Source organism: Lotus japonicus, chromosome 4 (genome assembly GCF_012489685.1).
Source record: "Lotus japonicus ecotype B-129 chromosome 4, LjGifu_v1.2".
Classification (NCBI taxonomy): Eukaryota; Viridiplantae; Streptophyta; class Magnoliopsida; order Fabales; family Fabaceae; genus Lotus; species Lotus japonicus.
Genome location: NC_080044.1, coordinates 12,773,741 through 12,790,864, shown reverse-complemented (window position 1 = coordinate 12,790,864; position 17,124 = coordinate 12,773,741). Strand labels below are relative to the sequence as shown.

Below are 17,124 nucleotides of genomic sequence, written 5' to 3'. Positions count from 1 at the left end.
CTGATCTTCAAATATGAATCATATTATTTTAATTTACATTTACGACACACAATTTTACTTAAATTAATTACTCAATTTTACTTTATAAAAAATTAATCAATTTTGATAACATTGATCCAAGTATACTCAATTGACTTTTATTTTTCTATGTCTCGCAAAGAAATTAAAAAGTGAAGAGTGAAGGATTGGCTGAGTTATCTTTAATTATTTTGCACCTGTGCTGTATTATCATTTGACAGATACCAGAAACAAAAGTTTGATTATATTCTTTATCTAATTATTAAATTAATCATCCACTTTATATTTGGGATTAGTCAATTATGCGTGGAAGTGTTAGGCAAATTCAGTCTTGCCTAGTTTTTAAATAAACATTATTTAGATGTGGAAACTCCCAAGCCACAGATAGCTGAGAGAGACAAGGAACAAAAAAGAAAGCCATAGACAAAGAAAGTGACTGCCAATTGAATTAATCATCATAGAAGAAAGGAAACAGAAAAGACTAAACAATGATCATTATTAAATTTATTTCCCAGAAAGAAAAGAAAGGTTAATTGCTAAGGGCTTGCCGTGAGTATTTTTCACCATTTTTCTACCATGTAAAGTTCTATACTTCTATTTGCTTAATTGAGTGGTTTGTTTTTAAGGACAAGTTGACATGTGGCGAGTTATAAAGTCAAATTTGGCTAGCATTAAATTTGTATTTCCTTAGGTGGGATCATATTCTTATGTTGTTAACACACTTTTGGAGGACAAAAATCTCTTTTCTTCATCTATTTTAAGGTGGGATTAGACTAATGTGACCATACTTGCCGAGAAGTACCGTGACAACTAAGTCCTATATTAATATTATCCATAAGGACTCCATCTGTTTGGAATTGGGCTGTAAATCAATGTTGTACTTGACATAAGGATTAAAAAGGGCATGGAAGCAATGAGGAAAAAGCTTACCATATTGACTAAATTGTTTTATTTTTCCTGGTCAAGCATTTGTTGTTTTTTTTTATAAGCCAATGTTAATTGTTAATTGTTAGTAAATTAGTTCCTTCGTCAGGATTCGAACCCTGACCCTTCACCCTGTAAATCTCTTCATTCCCTTAGCTCACCAAGTAAGCTACCCTCAAGCATTTGTTGTGATTATTAATCTGTTAGGTAGAACTATTGGGATAATTCAGTCTACCATCAACATTGAATGGTTGATTTAAGTAATATATGATTGATTTCTCTTAAATAATGTTATTTCGAGCTTTGCTCATGAAAAGAACAAGAAAAACCCACTGAAAAGTTTGCTCTACCAGCATTTGAATGTTTCAAACTTGAACATGATTAATTATTTCATGTGGAGGGTAAAAAAAAGCTAGACTATGAAATAAACTGATGGGCTCAGATAGATGGTGGATTTAAGAAAGATAAAATAAGGGTACCCAACTCTAGATTATTTGTGAAACCAATAATCTTAATGTTGAGAGGTACCCAACTCCATTTATAGTATGGGGACCGAAAAAAGGGTCCAGCCTTATCCACTAGAGCAAGTGTAAAACCCTGTTGTGCAAAGCGGGCCCATCATCCATGCTATTTCCCTTGGTAGGTCTTAACTGAGTTCTCTTGTCTTTGGGTATGTTCTAATTGGACTATATATGAAAATCAGACTAGGTTTTATGTGTTCTGGGGCAAGCATATGTCATTGTTGAAGCCCCTGAACCACGAGTGGTAGTATTATTATTTCATTTGAGTGTGTGTATATTACAATAGTATAAACAGAGTATAATTGTGGAAAAAAATTAGTAACATGGCTCAAGCAAATCACAGCATGAATTTAGCCATGAATTGACCATTCACCTAATATTTAAGCTTTAGAAATACTTGGTAAGCAAGTCTGAACTCATGCCTCCCCTAAAATCTTGAATCTTGAAGCATTCTAGATTATATACTTCAGTATTGTTTTAGTTATAATCCCACCAATGTCGAACATGTATTTTTAACATAAACATGGAGTAAAATAAGAGCTGTCCTACAATGGTTGTTGTGCTTATGGATTCATGATGGAAATGGAAAACATTGTTCTAACGGAAGGAAGGCGATGAATGGTGATGCTTCACTGTCCTAGAAGATAACAGTGCTGGTTACACATAAATGAAAAACACAAAATGGAGAAGACGATGGTGTTTTTTTTTTCTTTCAAGGGCGTTTTCGATGATTATTGGTCCATTACATATGGCGTGGGAGAAAGGATGGAGAAATGTTGTGGTTCCTTTTGTGAATTCTGATGTTTTGGTTTCTTTGCCACGTGATTAATTAATGCATTAACAAATATTTCAAAAGAAAAGGAAGGAGAAATGGATTTTGATTTGGTATCACCAGTTTGTGAATCAGAGAGGTGGAGTCACAAGAATTGACATATACTTTTCGTGTTGCTTCATTTTTCAACCACATGCATGCCAACATTTGATATGAGTTCCATTGATGTATCAGCTGGAAAATGTCACTATGCTCTAACTTCTACTGCTAATGATTATACAACAATTGAATGGAACTCAAAATCTGCAAAAGAATATGGTCTATGAAACTGAAATTCTCCTGCTTCTAGATGAGGTAGATTTTGTTTCCTCTACAACAGTAGAAGCAGGGCTCTCTGATGTCTCAGAGCTAGTTAACTCACCATTCCTTTCTTTGCTTGACCAAATCTTGGAGAATATCTTCTTTGACATGATACCTTTCAATTTGCGGTTTCTGCTACCTCCACCTGATAATTTTAGTGCAGAAAGTTCACCTTTCAGAGATTTTGTGTCTTCCATTGCTCCCACACCATCCCATTCCTCTTCTGCATTGGTTGTAGTAGTGGACCTCGAGCTCCCGTGACATCCGCCAGGAAGCAAAGCCCGGATAGAATGGTGATCTGGTGTGCTGTTGCCTTCAGAAGATGTCGTGGATCTCATCTGTTCAAAGAAGAGAACCTGCACGACGACGCGCATTGGAAGCCGTTCGTTCTGCACAGCATGCATGCAAGCTTCTGCAGACAATTTACTGCAGTTTATCAACCTGCATATTCTTTTCTTCTCGCTCTTGCTGATTCCAGTATGTTCCTGCGTGAAATTTTGTTAATATCAATGTGATCACTCCATTTGTCTTTATTTATAATCAATAAGCAAAGACAGTTCTGAATGATCTAATGTTCAAATCTTATCTCAAGATTACCACAAAAATCATCACACTAAATCACCATCAACATGAACATACATATGTTAATGTTATCTTCCTTCTAGAGATTAATGAGATTACATATATGTTTGTGTTTAGTCCCACACTAGAGATATGGCTATTGCAAAACTTATAAATGGGAGAGCAATCCTCATATTAGAGCTAGCTTTTAGGATAAAGTTAAGCCTAGTCAAAATTCTAATGTTATTAGAGACAATCCTAGATCCATGTTGGGTAATCTCTTAAAATATGAAATAAAAAAGAATTGACCTTGATCTCCTTGTAGATATTCCTTGATGGGGATAAGTGCATCGACTCAACCCGCCCCACCTATGAACCGGCTACTGGGGTAGAGTGAGGCTTATCCAAAATTTTAAGAGTAATGCATATATTGAGTTTTCCATTGAGTTGTCCAATTTCAGAACCTCAGGTATATATTTAGGACAAAGATCTTAGCAGGTGACAAAAAACTTAAAGTACAAGAGTTTACCTTTAAGTACATATCAATGGCACGATAAAGACCATCATGAGTTTCTCTTGGGAAGCTTGATACCAATTCAGCAAGATTGACAAATTTTGAAATAGGTAAACCGGAATCGCGCGCAATCTCAGCAAGATAGGCATCCACCAGTTTCGCTACCTTATCCTTAGAAGAATCTGATACCATCCTGGGGCAAGTCATCTCCTGAAGGTCATCTTCTAGCAGAGATTCACTCTGAGCGTGCTGTGCAAATTCTTCAACAAGCGTTTGCACAGCATCAACATCAAAAAGCGCCCCACCACCCGGGGCGCGAATCAAAAGATCAGCCACCTTAGCCTCCTCAAGGCACTGACCAATTCTCCTCATCAGCTCAGATCTCTCCAACTCTTTACATTCCAACACAATAGCTGACCTTAACAACTTCATCAAGAAGCTGAAAGGTACACAGTCCATATCCGCAGGCAATAACCGGATTATGGTCTCCAATAACAACCTATTCTTTACAACATCTCCTCCTTGGATCAAACCCTTGTTGAAACCAGGCAACCTTCTGGAGGCATAAGCATTAAGGGCTTCTCCAATCACAGAACCAGAAACATTGCCTTTGGTTATGATTGTTCTTATGACCCTTTCATAGAGATCAATTTTGAGCTCACAAAGATCCTCCACCCACCAATCCTTTGGGACCATTTGTTGTTTCCTCATAAAGGGAGGATCATTACCATTTTCTGATGGTAGCTTTTTCTTACTATAGGTGTATGACCACTCCACCTTGGATGTATCATCAATTGAAGCCTTGGTAGCTATGGAGTCAAGACCATGGCTCACTAACTTGAGCTCCTCAGACCATGGAAGAAGAGACTTGGTGGTTTGAAGAACAATAATTGAGTCTTTCCAACTCCTGAAAATGCTGGAGTTGAGGAAGACTTCAATCTTGTAGATGAGGTTTCCCTTTTCAACAGTTTCATACATCTCAAGATATTCTGCTGCACAGCGAGCTGCGACGACATTGTAGGCGTTGAGAGTGACTGTCATACCATAACAGAACTTGGCACATATTTCAAAAGCAGCAGGTCCTCCAGGAATGTCATGGATATGGACTTCATCATTGTTCTCCTCTTCATTTGTGCTTGTAATCAGCTTCTGGAAGCGTGCACTTTTTGACAAAAGTGGAAACTGCATATATAGATAAGTTTAAGATCATGATCAGAAGCAGAAACCATTAATTGCCATGCCTTAATTGACAAGGAATTTAGCAGTTCATAAACCATTTGAACAATATATCAGATTACTACATCACCTTAATGACAGATTGAGTCTTAGTACCTTATGAAGATAAAATTTTACATCTCCAACATTAATGACTACATCAGTTTCCAACTCAGCCACCACATACCTGAAATATATGTTAGTACATGTTTTAAATGAAAGAAACAAATCAACATGAAGAAGCAATAAAGGAAGAAGAAAAATTTAATGAACTGAACATACCAAAGATGAAAAAAGTGACATGCAAACTAAGATTCCCTGGAATGCACTGATGCACATATTTAACCACCAAAAGAAAGAACACTATGTCTCTTTATTCTCATTGCTTACAGCACATGTTAGTATTACTGAAATAACAACATAGATGGATATATTTCTGTCCATTAGATATTGTCAAGGTGTAGAACATGTAGCCAAAACATGGAAGCTCAGAATACGATAGAGAAGTGAGTTGGTAACATAAGCAAGTCCTATATGTTAAAAACTGCATAGGCTTACATGTTAATCATATATTTCTATTGTGTACTCCCTGAACTGTAGTTGACATGCAAAATCATTAATAAACCAGTTTTTTGTTTTTGTAAAATTGGAAAGAAACGCATTGAAAACTGGTATAACCAGCAAAGTAAGGTGGATTATGGAACATTTTAGAGTATTAATTATAGGCTGTCCATTAAATGGAAAAGGGAGGAATGGATGGTACTAATGGAAAAAAATGGAAAAGAAATTAATTGGAAATTAACAGAATATAGAAGAGTGAAAGGATTTGCAAATCCACAAATAAAAGTATAAAACACATTTGTTTGCAAATGAATTAAACTCTCCAACAATATAATTCTAAAAAAAGATAAAACCCTGTAGAATACAGAGTCCACTCTGGAGTCAAGAGCTTCATGCTTGGAGGAAATGGCAGTTTCAACATTAAGAATTACTAGGAGAATAAGATCATTGCCCAATCTTTTTTGCTGGAAAAGAAGTCCAAAACTTAGATGATTTTTGCATATGTATAAGAAAAATGAAAAGTCCACAAAAGTAAAAATCATGAAACTGGCATTGATTTGGTGCCAACTAGGATTGACTGTTAAGAATAGGGTGAAAACACAAGAATTTTCAAATATTACCAAACTAAAAAGAAACTAATACTGGGATTTGGAAGGAAATTAGTAAGAAATCATCAGCATTAAGAAGCCCAAAACACATATCTATGCAAGAGCTAAAACAAGAGAAAAGAAAAGGGAAATAAACTAGAACATATATACATCACAAATGAAGTGAGATTCTGATTAGAGAGAGGAGAATGATCTCAAACCTGATATTATCACCATCATTCTGAAAAGAATCTGGCTTAGATCCAAGTTTCATAAACTTCATCTTGGCCAAATGAAAACAACCAACCAACCGACTCAGAGTTTGTGTTTTTGAAAGAATGTGAGTAACATGCAAAAATCCAGTGGATAGATAGGGTAGAAGGATCCAATAGAAATATGGTATATTTCCTATTAAAACCGAATCTTTTTGACAAATCGAGGCCACTAAAATAGTTTATTTTAACAATTTAATTTTATCTTTTGGTCACTTGAAATGTGAAGATGGGATTAGAGACACCCCCACTTGCTCAACACTGACACCACCGCCCAAACCTTGTTAAAATTTATGTTTATATATGAATCTACACACTTTCTTCCTTTCCTTCTTTCTCTACACTTTCCCACAACACCCTTTCTGGCCTCAGAAACAAAGTAGATACCAGAATTGTATTTGAAGAGAACAGAGTAAATAGCAGGACAAATGGAGAAGTACAAAACAAGTAGAAGCAGATAACAGGAAAGGAAAATGGATGAGGGGATGATCACTCAAATCAAAGAGATCTCAAATCTGAATGCATGTTTGAATCTGGAAAGTAATGAGAAGAATCTAATGTAGAATAGGCACGACAAGGAGTAGAGAGTTTATTGCATGAGAAGAAGAACCCCACATATCACAGAAACTACTACCCAACCAAACACAAAAGGCCACTCGTTTCAAAAAGATGAGTTGTTCATCTTCTTTGACAGCAACCGTTGATACACAAACACAAAAAGCCAACCATCATCTGAATGTGAATGTGAATGTTCCTTCTCTCTCTTTCTCTTTGAGCTTTTGAATCAGCAAACTCGCCCCCACCACCCCACCACCTTTCTCTTCTTTCCCATTCTCATCTCGTGGCTTCTTAAAGTTAAACTACAAAACAAAAGCAAATGACTCAGTAGATAGATAGCTCGGTACCTTAAACATTCGATGGTACGATTTTTGAATTGTTAGTATGAAGAATATTTTGTCGAGAGAGATTTATCTACTTAATATTCTCCAAATCTCAATATGATTAATCACATGACTGTCGAGACTATAGAATACTTTTTATTTAGAAAAAGCATTCACACAAGAAATAACAGTACTAGTTGTCCAACATGGTTTTGTTTAGAAAAACATGTTTAGAAAATGAAAGTGCGATGGGAAAATGAAAGGTTAACTAATGAGTCTAAAGGTGTGTACTTTTGAAGTGAATAATTAGCTTTATTGGTCCAGTTTATAGCTTAGAAGTAAGTAAAGTAAAATAAAAAATAATAGCCCCTAATGCGATGGCCATGAAATGACCATAAGGACTCCTTACCAAATTCAGTGACCACTGTGTCAGTTTTTTGCATGATGCATGCAATGCAATGTAAAAGAAAATGTTAGTTAGTGTTTGTGACTTTGTGGTATTCTAGAGATGGGAAAGAAACTCAATCACTCAAGCAAAAGTAAAATATGTAACTATAGTGGAACTAAATAGATGGATTGATTGAGCCTGCTTTTACTTTTTATTCAACTTTTAAACAATAACGCACTATATCTACTGAGAAATTTATTGTAAATGTTTAGTGGCTGAATTCTTTTATAGTTCTCTTTTTAAATTTCCCTATTCACTAGCGGAATTACCCGTTTGTTATTTACAATTTAAATTTTGTGTAATATTATATTTTGTATCTTTTTAGTAAATTTATTTTAATAATTGTTTCAATTATATGTTCTTAATAATGATAATTGTGTAATGATCTACCATAATTTTTTACTTATTTAAATATGAAAAAATTTAAATATTTTAAATTCTAAGACTTAAATTCACTCAAATTTTTGTATATACATTAAATCAATATTTTTAATTTTTAATACATGTTTAATTATTAATATTTGATTGATTATTTTTCATATCAATGTTTCTATTTATAATGACAATAACAATAATAATAATAATATATTTTTTGATTCAAAATGTTAATTTCGATGAGAAATCAATATGTAACAACAAAATGAAACCTCACTTCTAATAAAACTCAAATCAAATCATAGGAAAAAATCACCAGATTAAATAAACCAAAATAATAGATAATTTACGAAAATTATTTAGATCTAAAGGCTTCTCTTATTTTTGAATAAAGTCTCACATGACTATTTCTTTTAAGTTTGAACTCGTTCCCCTTTATTGTCTTTGGCTCTTCGATCATACCTTTGGTAACCACCGCCTACCAGGGACGATGAAGGAAAAATTCATTTTATCAATCCAAGCAGATAAATTGAAGGATTTATGTCATTCCCCTCCATGATTTAAAAAAGGGGTGAAACAATATATAATGGTTAATCGAAAATGGAAGAGTGAGTAAATAATAGGATCGTGAAATATGGGTGTTCATAACCGAACCAAATCAATTAAAATCGCTCAAACCGATCCAAAAAACTGAAAATCGCAAAAACCTATATTTTGTTAATGGATCGGTTTGGATTTCAGTTCCCATGTTCAAAATCGAACGGATCCTAACCAAACCGAAAGTATTTATTTATTTAAATTTTGACATACATAACTACTCATTTAACCATATTTATAATGTTTTATTCCATGTATACCCAAACCTTTACAGTAATGTGTTTAACCTTTTCCAAGTTAGGAGACATATGTCTTCTTTTCATTCAGCGAAAGTGAAATCCTCATTGTTCTGCTTCTTTGCCTCTTGCTCAAAACAATATGTTTGAAACATTGGTTGATAATCAACTTAGATAGAGTTAATTAGATATTGTCAATGAAATGCAGTAGTGTTACAAATTACAGTCATCACTTAACAATCATCATATCAGTGTGTACTTAATTCATTTTTTACAATATTGATGTTAGTTTTAAGAATGATATCTTGTCTCTGTAACTTTTACAGTGCTTCTTGTTTTATGATTTTATTTTCTATTTCGTTACTTATTTCAAGATTTTTAGTTTTTTTTTGAAAAACTGAAATCCAATCCAATCCAAACTGATAAAAATTAGTTCGGATTTGAAAAAAAAAACGATTGGATGATTAAATTATAAAACCAAAACGATTGGATAGGATGAATTTTTCCTTTAAAATTGAACCGCGAACACCCCTATCATGAAACATGAAATAAATCATTTTAAACAACAAATAAAAATGGGTGAATAAGAGGATAATATAACCAATAATAAACTTATAATAACAGTGGTGGAGAATTATAAAATAAAAAATGGAAATAAAACTCTAAAAATAATAAATCAAAATAAGATAAACACAATGCCACAAAGAACGGGTGAAAGAAAAAGTTATAGATTAAAGAAATAATGTGAGAAATGTCTCAAAAGAGCAAATGAATTCTAACCAATGCGCAGGTATAGCAAAATTAATTTTTTTTGCATTAAGATAAAAAGCTTGCACATGATTGATAAATTATTTTTCTCTATAGTTGTTTCAAATGAAAGAAAAATTGAAGGTGAAAAGTTCCTTAACATGAAATCGAATAACGAATTGAGAAATAGAAAAATGAAGGGTGGAAAGAGAGGAGTATGGAAAATATGGAAGAAGGTTGAAAATACTTGCCATGGAGTAGACGAACAGAGAAAAAAAAACAGGATGAGTTTTTTTCATAAGAAATCCCAAAGATGGGAGGAAGAAGTATAGGATGAATAGAAAATGGCGGAAAATAAAAGTCCTTGCCTTGTTGTCGATGAGGTATGCACAAAATGATGCTGAAATTGTTACTAATGCTATAAGTTTAACATGTAATTTTATTTCATAAATTAATAATTTTAATTTATTGATGCTTAATTTTTTCCTAAAATGAAATATTCATTATCCGTCAATGAAAAATTAATCAGAAATTAAACATATCAGCAAAATTATTTGTATTAAATGTTCTAAGGAATATTCCATTTTGAAAATTAAATTCTTTAATTAATCTTGTCTAATCTAATTAAAAGTTTTCATTATTTATTACAAATTATTTCAGTTCCAATAAATTATCAATTCTTGAGCATCAATGTTTTTAAAATTTGAATTTCAAAAAGATAACTAATTATAATCATTAATTTTAGGAAGAGTTTAATTTTGATGCACCGGCGGTGTAAAGTTTTTTTACACCGTCAACCAATCAGATTTCAAGGATGTGTCATGTCAATTAATGAAATTAAATAAAAAGAGAGATTTTCCCACATCCTTAAAATCTGATTGGTTGACGGTGTAAAAAAACTTTACACCGCCGATGCATCAAACTTTTTCTCTTTTAGGAATTAATTAGAGCCATTAATTTCAAATCTTTTTGAAACATTAATTTCAATTATAAGAAATAAAAATTATAGTATCTAAAAAAGGAAGTATTTATTCAATTGGAAAGTTATCGAAAAATTCAAATAAAAAAAGAATGATGCTGGAATTTTTAAAAATTCAATATTTATTTTATTTTCAAAAATTCATTTGCTCATCACACTCATTTTACAACTAATCTAGTATTTATTAGATTTTAATTAATTACTATAATAAGGGAAATTCGAATTTCAAAAAAAAAATTAATCTTTTAAAATCATTTTAACCATAATATTAAAGAAAAACAAATAAATGAATTTTAGAAAAATTAAAATTTTGCATTATTTATTTATAATGTTAAAACATTATGAAATTTTTATTTTAAAAGTTGTGTTGTAGTAATTTTGTATAAAAAAAATGGGTTTCAATCCTTTTTTTTTTGTTAATATCTCTTTTTACATAATAACAAATTCCATTTATTATGTACAAAAAACAATTTCCGTATTATTTAATTCAATGAGTGTTAGACATGTGTTTTGCGATTGTTTCAAATTTATGATTATAGAAGAAAACTGAAAATTAAAATTGTAATTAAATTAGACCACAATAATTAAAGTGAGTCATGGTTTATGTTGGGACAAAAAAGTAGGATAAGTTTTTCTTTCTTGGAGGGAAAATGGATGACTTTGGGGGTGCCATGTGTCATAGGTTTCTAGAATTAAACCTTATATATATATATATATTATATATATATATATAGATATAGATATAGATATACACATTTATGTATAGCATGTTATTTTGTCATCGTAGTGCTTAATTAGCCAATATTAGTCACACATTAACAGTTTTCCACATTGAGTCTAATTTACTAAATCCAACATTTTATCAATCTTCAAGCAAAATGTCCATAAGCACATCACAACCCTTGCTTACATTTAACAAATTTAGGTAATTCATAATTTTTTTTTGTAGGGAAAGATTTGGTCATCATATCAATTGGATTATCTGCAATAACTATCTTTTGTGCTACAACTTGTCCATCGTAATGTTTATCACCTCATCCAACAAGATATCTATCAAGGACAAAAATATCATAATGTCTACATTGACATGTCCAGCGGTATCCCAATTTATTGGCACACCTTTGAAAATGAAGGCTAATTGACAACCTTGCTAGCCAAGCAAGGTCTCCACCTCAACCTTCCAAAGGTTAGTCATATTCTCCATGTAATTTTTCTATCTTGAACTGTGGAGAAGCTATTAAGAAGTCCAAGATATATCATAACCAAAGGATCTTGATAGCACTTGTTAAAACAAAAGGGTAATATTGAGCATTCAATGTCTCTATACATTTTCATGAAAAAATTGATGGAAATATTTTTTATGGGGTCCATGTGACAGTTTTCATGCCTATCCAACAACTGATTTTTATTTTCCATTACTTTTCTTTTGTTTGGTTTTTAATCCTGCCAAACTCCATAGAACCAAAGGAAGCTAAGTGTTATGTTTCATCATTAAGCAAAGGTAGTTTGAATATTCAATTTGAGCTCCTCAATCCATTACTAACAAGTTTGTTGAAACTTGAACTCTTCTTCTACATGGTTCTACAAACTTGTCCATACTAGCATGCATTAAATGGTTTTACAACTTTCTGTTACCTTAGTGCTTAATTAAAAAATTTGAGTCACACATTAGCAATAGTGATTCAATATGGACTCCACATATTTGAATCAAGCTAATTTTGAAGCACCTTTATGATAATGAAATCAATCAGTAAAAAGTACTCCAAATGCAATTCACTAACTATTCTAGAGGCTCGCCAAATCTTATAAAAACAGAACAATGAGGTTATTTGAACATCCCTGCCTATAGCATCATTCAATATTAAGGTAAACACCTAATATTTTCCTTTGGATTAAAAGAAAGGATATCAAAAACCAAAGCTTAAAGCATATCATGGAGATTTGCAAATAGTACAAATAGGAGGAAGGTTTTCAGAAATCATCATCACAAGGCACGTGGAGATTGATTCTTATGGTCAAGAATGAACTGCACCTGGAACTTGTATGAATGCTTAAAAAGTTCCTAGAAAACATGAACTAATCATGAGAATCGTACTCGATCTCCAACAAATATTAAGTTAATTACTGAAGGAGGAGCATGTATAGAAACTGTTCATTGAATATGTGACTTTTATTGCGGGTCTTATGTCTCTTAATCAACCTTTTGTTTTTTTTTTTTTGAAATTGACCTGCAATTAAATTAAATCAAAACAGGCGAAGACGCCATTACATCATTGATCACCAAGTGATCCACAGCATGCGGAACCTCATCCACCCAAACAGAATTGGGGAAGTCAGAGGCATGCTTAGCCAGAAAGTCTGCAACTAAATTACCAGTGCGTCTTACAAAAGCAAAATTAAAAGAACTAAAAGCCGTAGCTAGTAGACGACAATCCCTAACAATAGTATCCAAATAAGATAAGTCAGTTCTCCCCTTCTTCCACCACTCAAAAAGCTGTAAACAATCCGTTTCAAAACACACTGAACGGAAGCCAAAATGCACCGCTAATTGTAGCGCCCATCGGAAACTAGAAGCTTCACCAAGCAAAGGAGAAGGAGCATTTACGGGGTATAAAGCAGCAGCCCCTACAATCTCCCCATTTGAGTCTCTTGCCACCATACCAAAGCCCCCCAAACCATTCTTAATTGAAGCATCAAAATTAAGTTTAATAACTCCTACCTCTGGCCTCTTCCAAGATGCACAGCTTGAACCCGTGGCTGGACCTGGAATTTGAACTCCATCATTCCATGGCATGAGTGTGGCGGCTCGACGGAGCACATCCACCACCTCCAAGCGTCGACCATTGAAAACCAAGGAGTTGCGGGCTTCCCAAGTGACGTAAATCAACCGCTGGACCGCTGCTGTGAAGTCATCATCGTCCTCTTCAAGAACCGCAGCCAGCAATGCCTGCATGGAGCCGAAATTTTTCGTCCTCATGGCCATGTCTGAAGCAAACCACACTCTTTCAACCGCTGGACATTTCAAGAACAGATGCTCACACGTTTCTATCTCTGATTCACAGAAAGCACAACAAGGGTCCAGCCGCATTCCGCGCCTTGCCAACTCACCTCTCACCGGAAGAAAATTTTGCACCGCTCGCCACGCTACATCCTTGCACCGTGGGAGAGCTGGGCTCGACCAGAACCGGCGCCAATGACTAGCGGACAGCAGCGGACGTGAGGAACTTGAGGCCTCCTGTCGAGTAACCAAGCTCCTGATATAATTGTAACCAGATTTACATTCATAAATACCATTAGAGGTTCCATGCCAATAAAGTACATCCAAGTTACCTTGGATTGAAAGAGGAATGGCCACAATTTTCTGGACTGTTAGAGGGCTAAACACCTCATCCAATAACTCTGTATTCCATCTTCCATGAACCACTAAATCTGCCACCGTTTCCAATCGTAGACTTTCAATAGCATCCTGTCTATAAACTAGTGAGGACCCATCTGTCTTGTAATAGTTTAATCCGGGCACCATCTCCCACTCGCCATCTCAAGCCTCCCTCAATTCTAGCTCCTGCCTTTAAAATACTAGACCACGCATAGCTCGGTCTATACCCTTTTTTTGCTTCCATTAGAGACCCAGCTGGGTAGTAAGCCGCTTTAAAAACCTTACCCAACAAAGAATCCGGGTACATATATAATCTCCACCAATTTTTTGCCACTAATGCCTCATTAAAAGCTCGGAAGTCCCTAAAACCAAGACCTCCTTCACACTTATTTTTACAAAGATTCTCCCACTTTGTCCAGTGTAGTCCCCGCCGAGACACATCACCGCCCCAAAAGAAGCGAGCAATCATACGGTCAATATCTGCACAAATACCATCAGGCAAAATGAAACATGACATAACATAAGATGGAATAGCCTGAGCCACTGACTTAATAAGAATTTCCCTTCCAGCACGAGAAAGAGATTTTTCTTTCCAACCTTTTAATTTTTTCCAAACTCTTTCTTTAACAAAATTAAAAATTTGTTTTTTTGACTTCCCAATAATCGTGGGTAAACCCAGATATTTATCAAAACTTTCTACTGCCTTTACTCCTAACAGCTGTGTAAGCTCATGAAAACAAATATCTGCCACATTTCGGCTAACTGAAAGCATTGATTTATCTAAATTTACCACTTGACCCGATGCTAGTTCATAGGTCCGCAGAATGGTTTTCACACATTCTGCTTCACGAACATCAGCACGGGAAAACACAATACTATCGTCTGCAAACAAAAGATGGGAAATAGTAGGTGCAGAACGAGCAATTTTAATACCATGCATACTGGAAGAAGACATCTGCCGCTCAATAAGAGCAGAGAAAACCTCACCACACAGGATGAACAAATAAGGAGACAAAGGATCCCCCTGTCTTAAACCCCTCTCTGGTGTAAATTGAGGTTGAGGGTTCCCATTTAACATAATTGAAAAATTAACTGATGAGACACAACTCATAATCAAATTAACCCAACAGAGTGGGAAGCCCATTTTCACTAAAACCGACCTTAAGAAAGGCCACTCAATTCTGTCGTAAGCCTTTGACATGTCTAATTTTAAAGCCATCATACCATTTCGGCCATTAATTTTTTTCTTCATGTAGTGGAAGCATTCGAACGCAATCAAAGCGTTGTCCGTAATTAAACGCCCAGGTACAAAGGCACTTTGAGATTGACAAATTAAATCCGGCAAAATCATTTTCAAACGATTTGCAATTGTTTTAGTGATGATTTTAAAAACCACACAACACAAGCTAATAGGTCTAAATTGGTTTGCATGCATAGACTTTTTAATCTTGGGAATTAAAACAAGCAAAGTCTGGTTAATAGTACCTGGTGAGCGTGCTCCACTCAAGATCTCCAAACAGAATTGGGACACATCATCACCTAAAATATGCCAAAATCTCTGATAGAAGAGAGCTGGCAAGCCATCTATCCCCGGAGCCTTTGTCGGATGCATCTGGAAAAGAGCCTCCTCAATATCCTCCTTCGTGAAAGGTTGAGCTAAAATCCCCAAATGGGCCACAGATATCCTGCCAGAGACCAGCTCAGTCGTCTCTTCCACCCCAACCGGATTGGAGGTAGAAAATAAAGCAACAAAGTACTCTGAGAGCACCCTGGATATATCTCTGTCATCCTCATATTTTCTACCTCGATCATCTTTAATCATCTCAATCAGATTCCTGCGCCTCCTCTGGGATGCTTTCTGATGAAAGAAACCTGTATTTTGGTCCCCAAATTTAAGCCAATTTGCTCTCGACCTCTAGGCCCAAAGAATCTCCTCCTGCTCAAGAAAACCGTCTTACACTCTCTCAGCCTCCTTAGTCAACTCCACCACCTCCTCCGTCTGATCCCTCCTCTGAAGCTTCTCAAGAAGTCCTCTCTGCTCGAAAATTTACCTCGGTAGGTCCCCAAACTTCTCCTTTCCCCACCCCTGAAGGGCTTCTCCCACCTGAGAAATCTTAGATGGAAGGTCCGCACGGAGCCTCCCCCAAGTCTCTGTCACCACTTCCGCACACTCGTCTCCCTCTTGAAGCCACATCTGCTCAAAACGGAACAAATTAGCCCTAGCCATCTCCTTCCGCATTTTCCGAGTGCCACTAAAGATCAAAATCGGATTATGATCCGATCTATATCGAGGCAAATGGTATACAGAAGTAACTGGCCAAAAAGATCCCCATGCCGCATTAACAAGTGCATAATCCAATCTCTCCTCAATCGTCCCAGGCCTCTTCCTTTTATTTGACCAAGTGAACCGGTAACCCGAAAAATCCACCTCATGTAGAGCACAATCAACACACGCCTGCGACACCTCCTGCAATCTCTCAATATCCGGTGGATCCCCTCCCAGTTTATCTGCCGGGGAGAGAATATCATTAAAATCTCCAAAACACATGAAAGGAATAGAACTCGGTGGAGTAAATCGTCGGATCATATCCCAAGTCGCTTTCTTCCTCTCATCTGGGAAGCCATAAACTCCCAAGCACCTCATCTCTGACCTGTCATCTGAATTAATAATATTAAATAAAATATGATTTAAAGAAGCCGTTATTACCTCCACCTCAACCTCATTACCCCAAAAAAGACATAAACCTCCTGCTCGTGATCTACCTTGTCCCGCACACTGAACTGGAAAAACATTTTGCAAACCACCAATACCTCTATGCCTCAAAGCCTCAGCACTATACAACCTTGTCTCCATAACTAGAACCACATCAGGATCTTTTGAGTGGATGAGCCTTTTGAGGGCCCGTACTGCTCGTAGGTTCCCAAGCCCACGGCAGTTCCACGATATGATCTTCATTGAGGTGGGCGGGACTGCTCAGCAGTCTCCGCCATCCCCAATCCAGAATCGGTATTAGATTTCTTCAACGGTGGTGAAAAACCAGTAGGCAAATGACCTGCCAAAGATGATGCCACATTATATCTTTTCCTGCCATTTATTCCATTGTCATGTGGCTCACGGATTTGCACTCCCAGCTCCTTCCTTGCCACTTGTTTCCCCACTTGCTTTGGAACTTTTTTGCT

The 17,124-nt window shown here is 35.4% G+C and overlaps 3 protein-coding genes across 5 annotated transcripts; all 3 read right to left on the bottom strand.

Moving 5' to 3' along the window:
- Positions 1-2,375: 2,375 nt before the first annotated feature.
- On the bottom strand, positions 2,376-7,179 carry LOC130710890 (BTB/POZ domain-containing protein NPY5-like). Of its 3 annotated transcripts, none has more exons than XM_057560274.1 (4): positions 6,255-7,179; positions 5,003-5,072; positions 3,686-4,852; positions 2,376-3,080 (listed from the first exon to the last, which is right to left on the bottom strand). In XM_057560274.1, the coding sequence occupies exons 1-4, from the start codon at positions 6,314-6,316 to the stop codon at positions 2,556-2,558; spliced, it is 1,824 nt and encodes a 607-aa protein (XP_057416257.1). In that variant the 5' UTR covers positions 6,317-7,179; the 3' UTR covers positions 2,376-2,555. The 3 variants fall into 3 exon arrangements, with proteins under 3 accessions (XP_057416257.1, XP_057416258.1, XP_057416260.1); XM_057560275.1 differs by lacking the exon at positions 6,255-7,179 and adding an exon at positions 5,168-6,244 and having other exon boundaries at positions 4,977-5,072; XM_057560277.1 differs by lacking the exon at positions 6,255-7,179 and adding an exon at positions 5,168-6,244.
- Positions 7,180-12,807: 5,628 nt separating this feature from the next.
- LOC130712324 (uncharacterized) lies at positions 12,808-13,551 on the bottom strand. Its single transcript, XM_057562161.1, has one exon. It carries the CDS (start codon positions 13,549-13,551, stop codon positions 12,808-12,810), a length of 744 nt encoding a protein of 247 aa, XP_057418144.1.
- Positions 13,552-15,991: 2,440 nt separating this feature from the next.
- On the bottom strand, positions 15,992-16,900 carry LOC130712323 (uncharacterized). The gene is made up of 2 exons (XM_057562160.1): positions 16,708-16,900; positions 15,992-16,602 (listed from the first exon to the last, which is right to left on the bottom strand). Exons 1-2 carry the CDS (start codon positions 16,898-16,900, stop codon positions 15,992-15,994), a joined length of 804 nt encoding a protein of 267 aa, XP_057418143.1.
- Between the last annotated feature and the right edge of the window lie 224 nt (positions 16,901-17,124).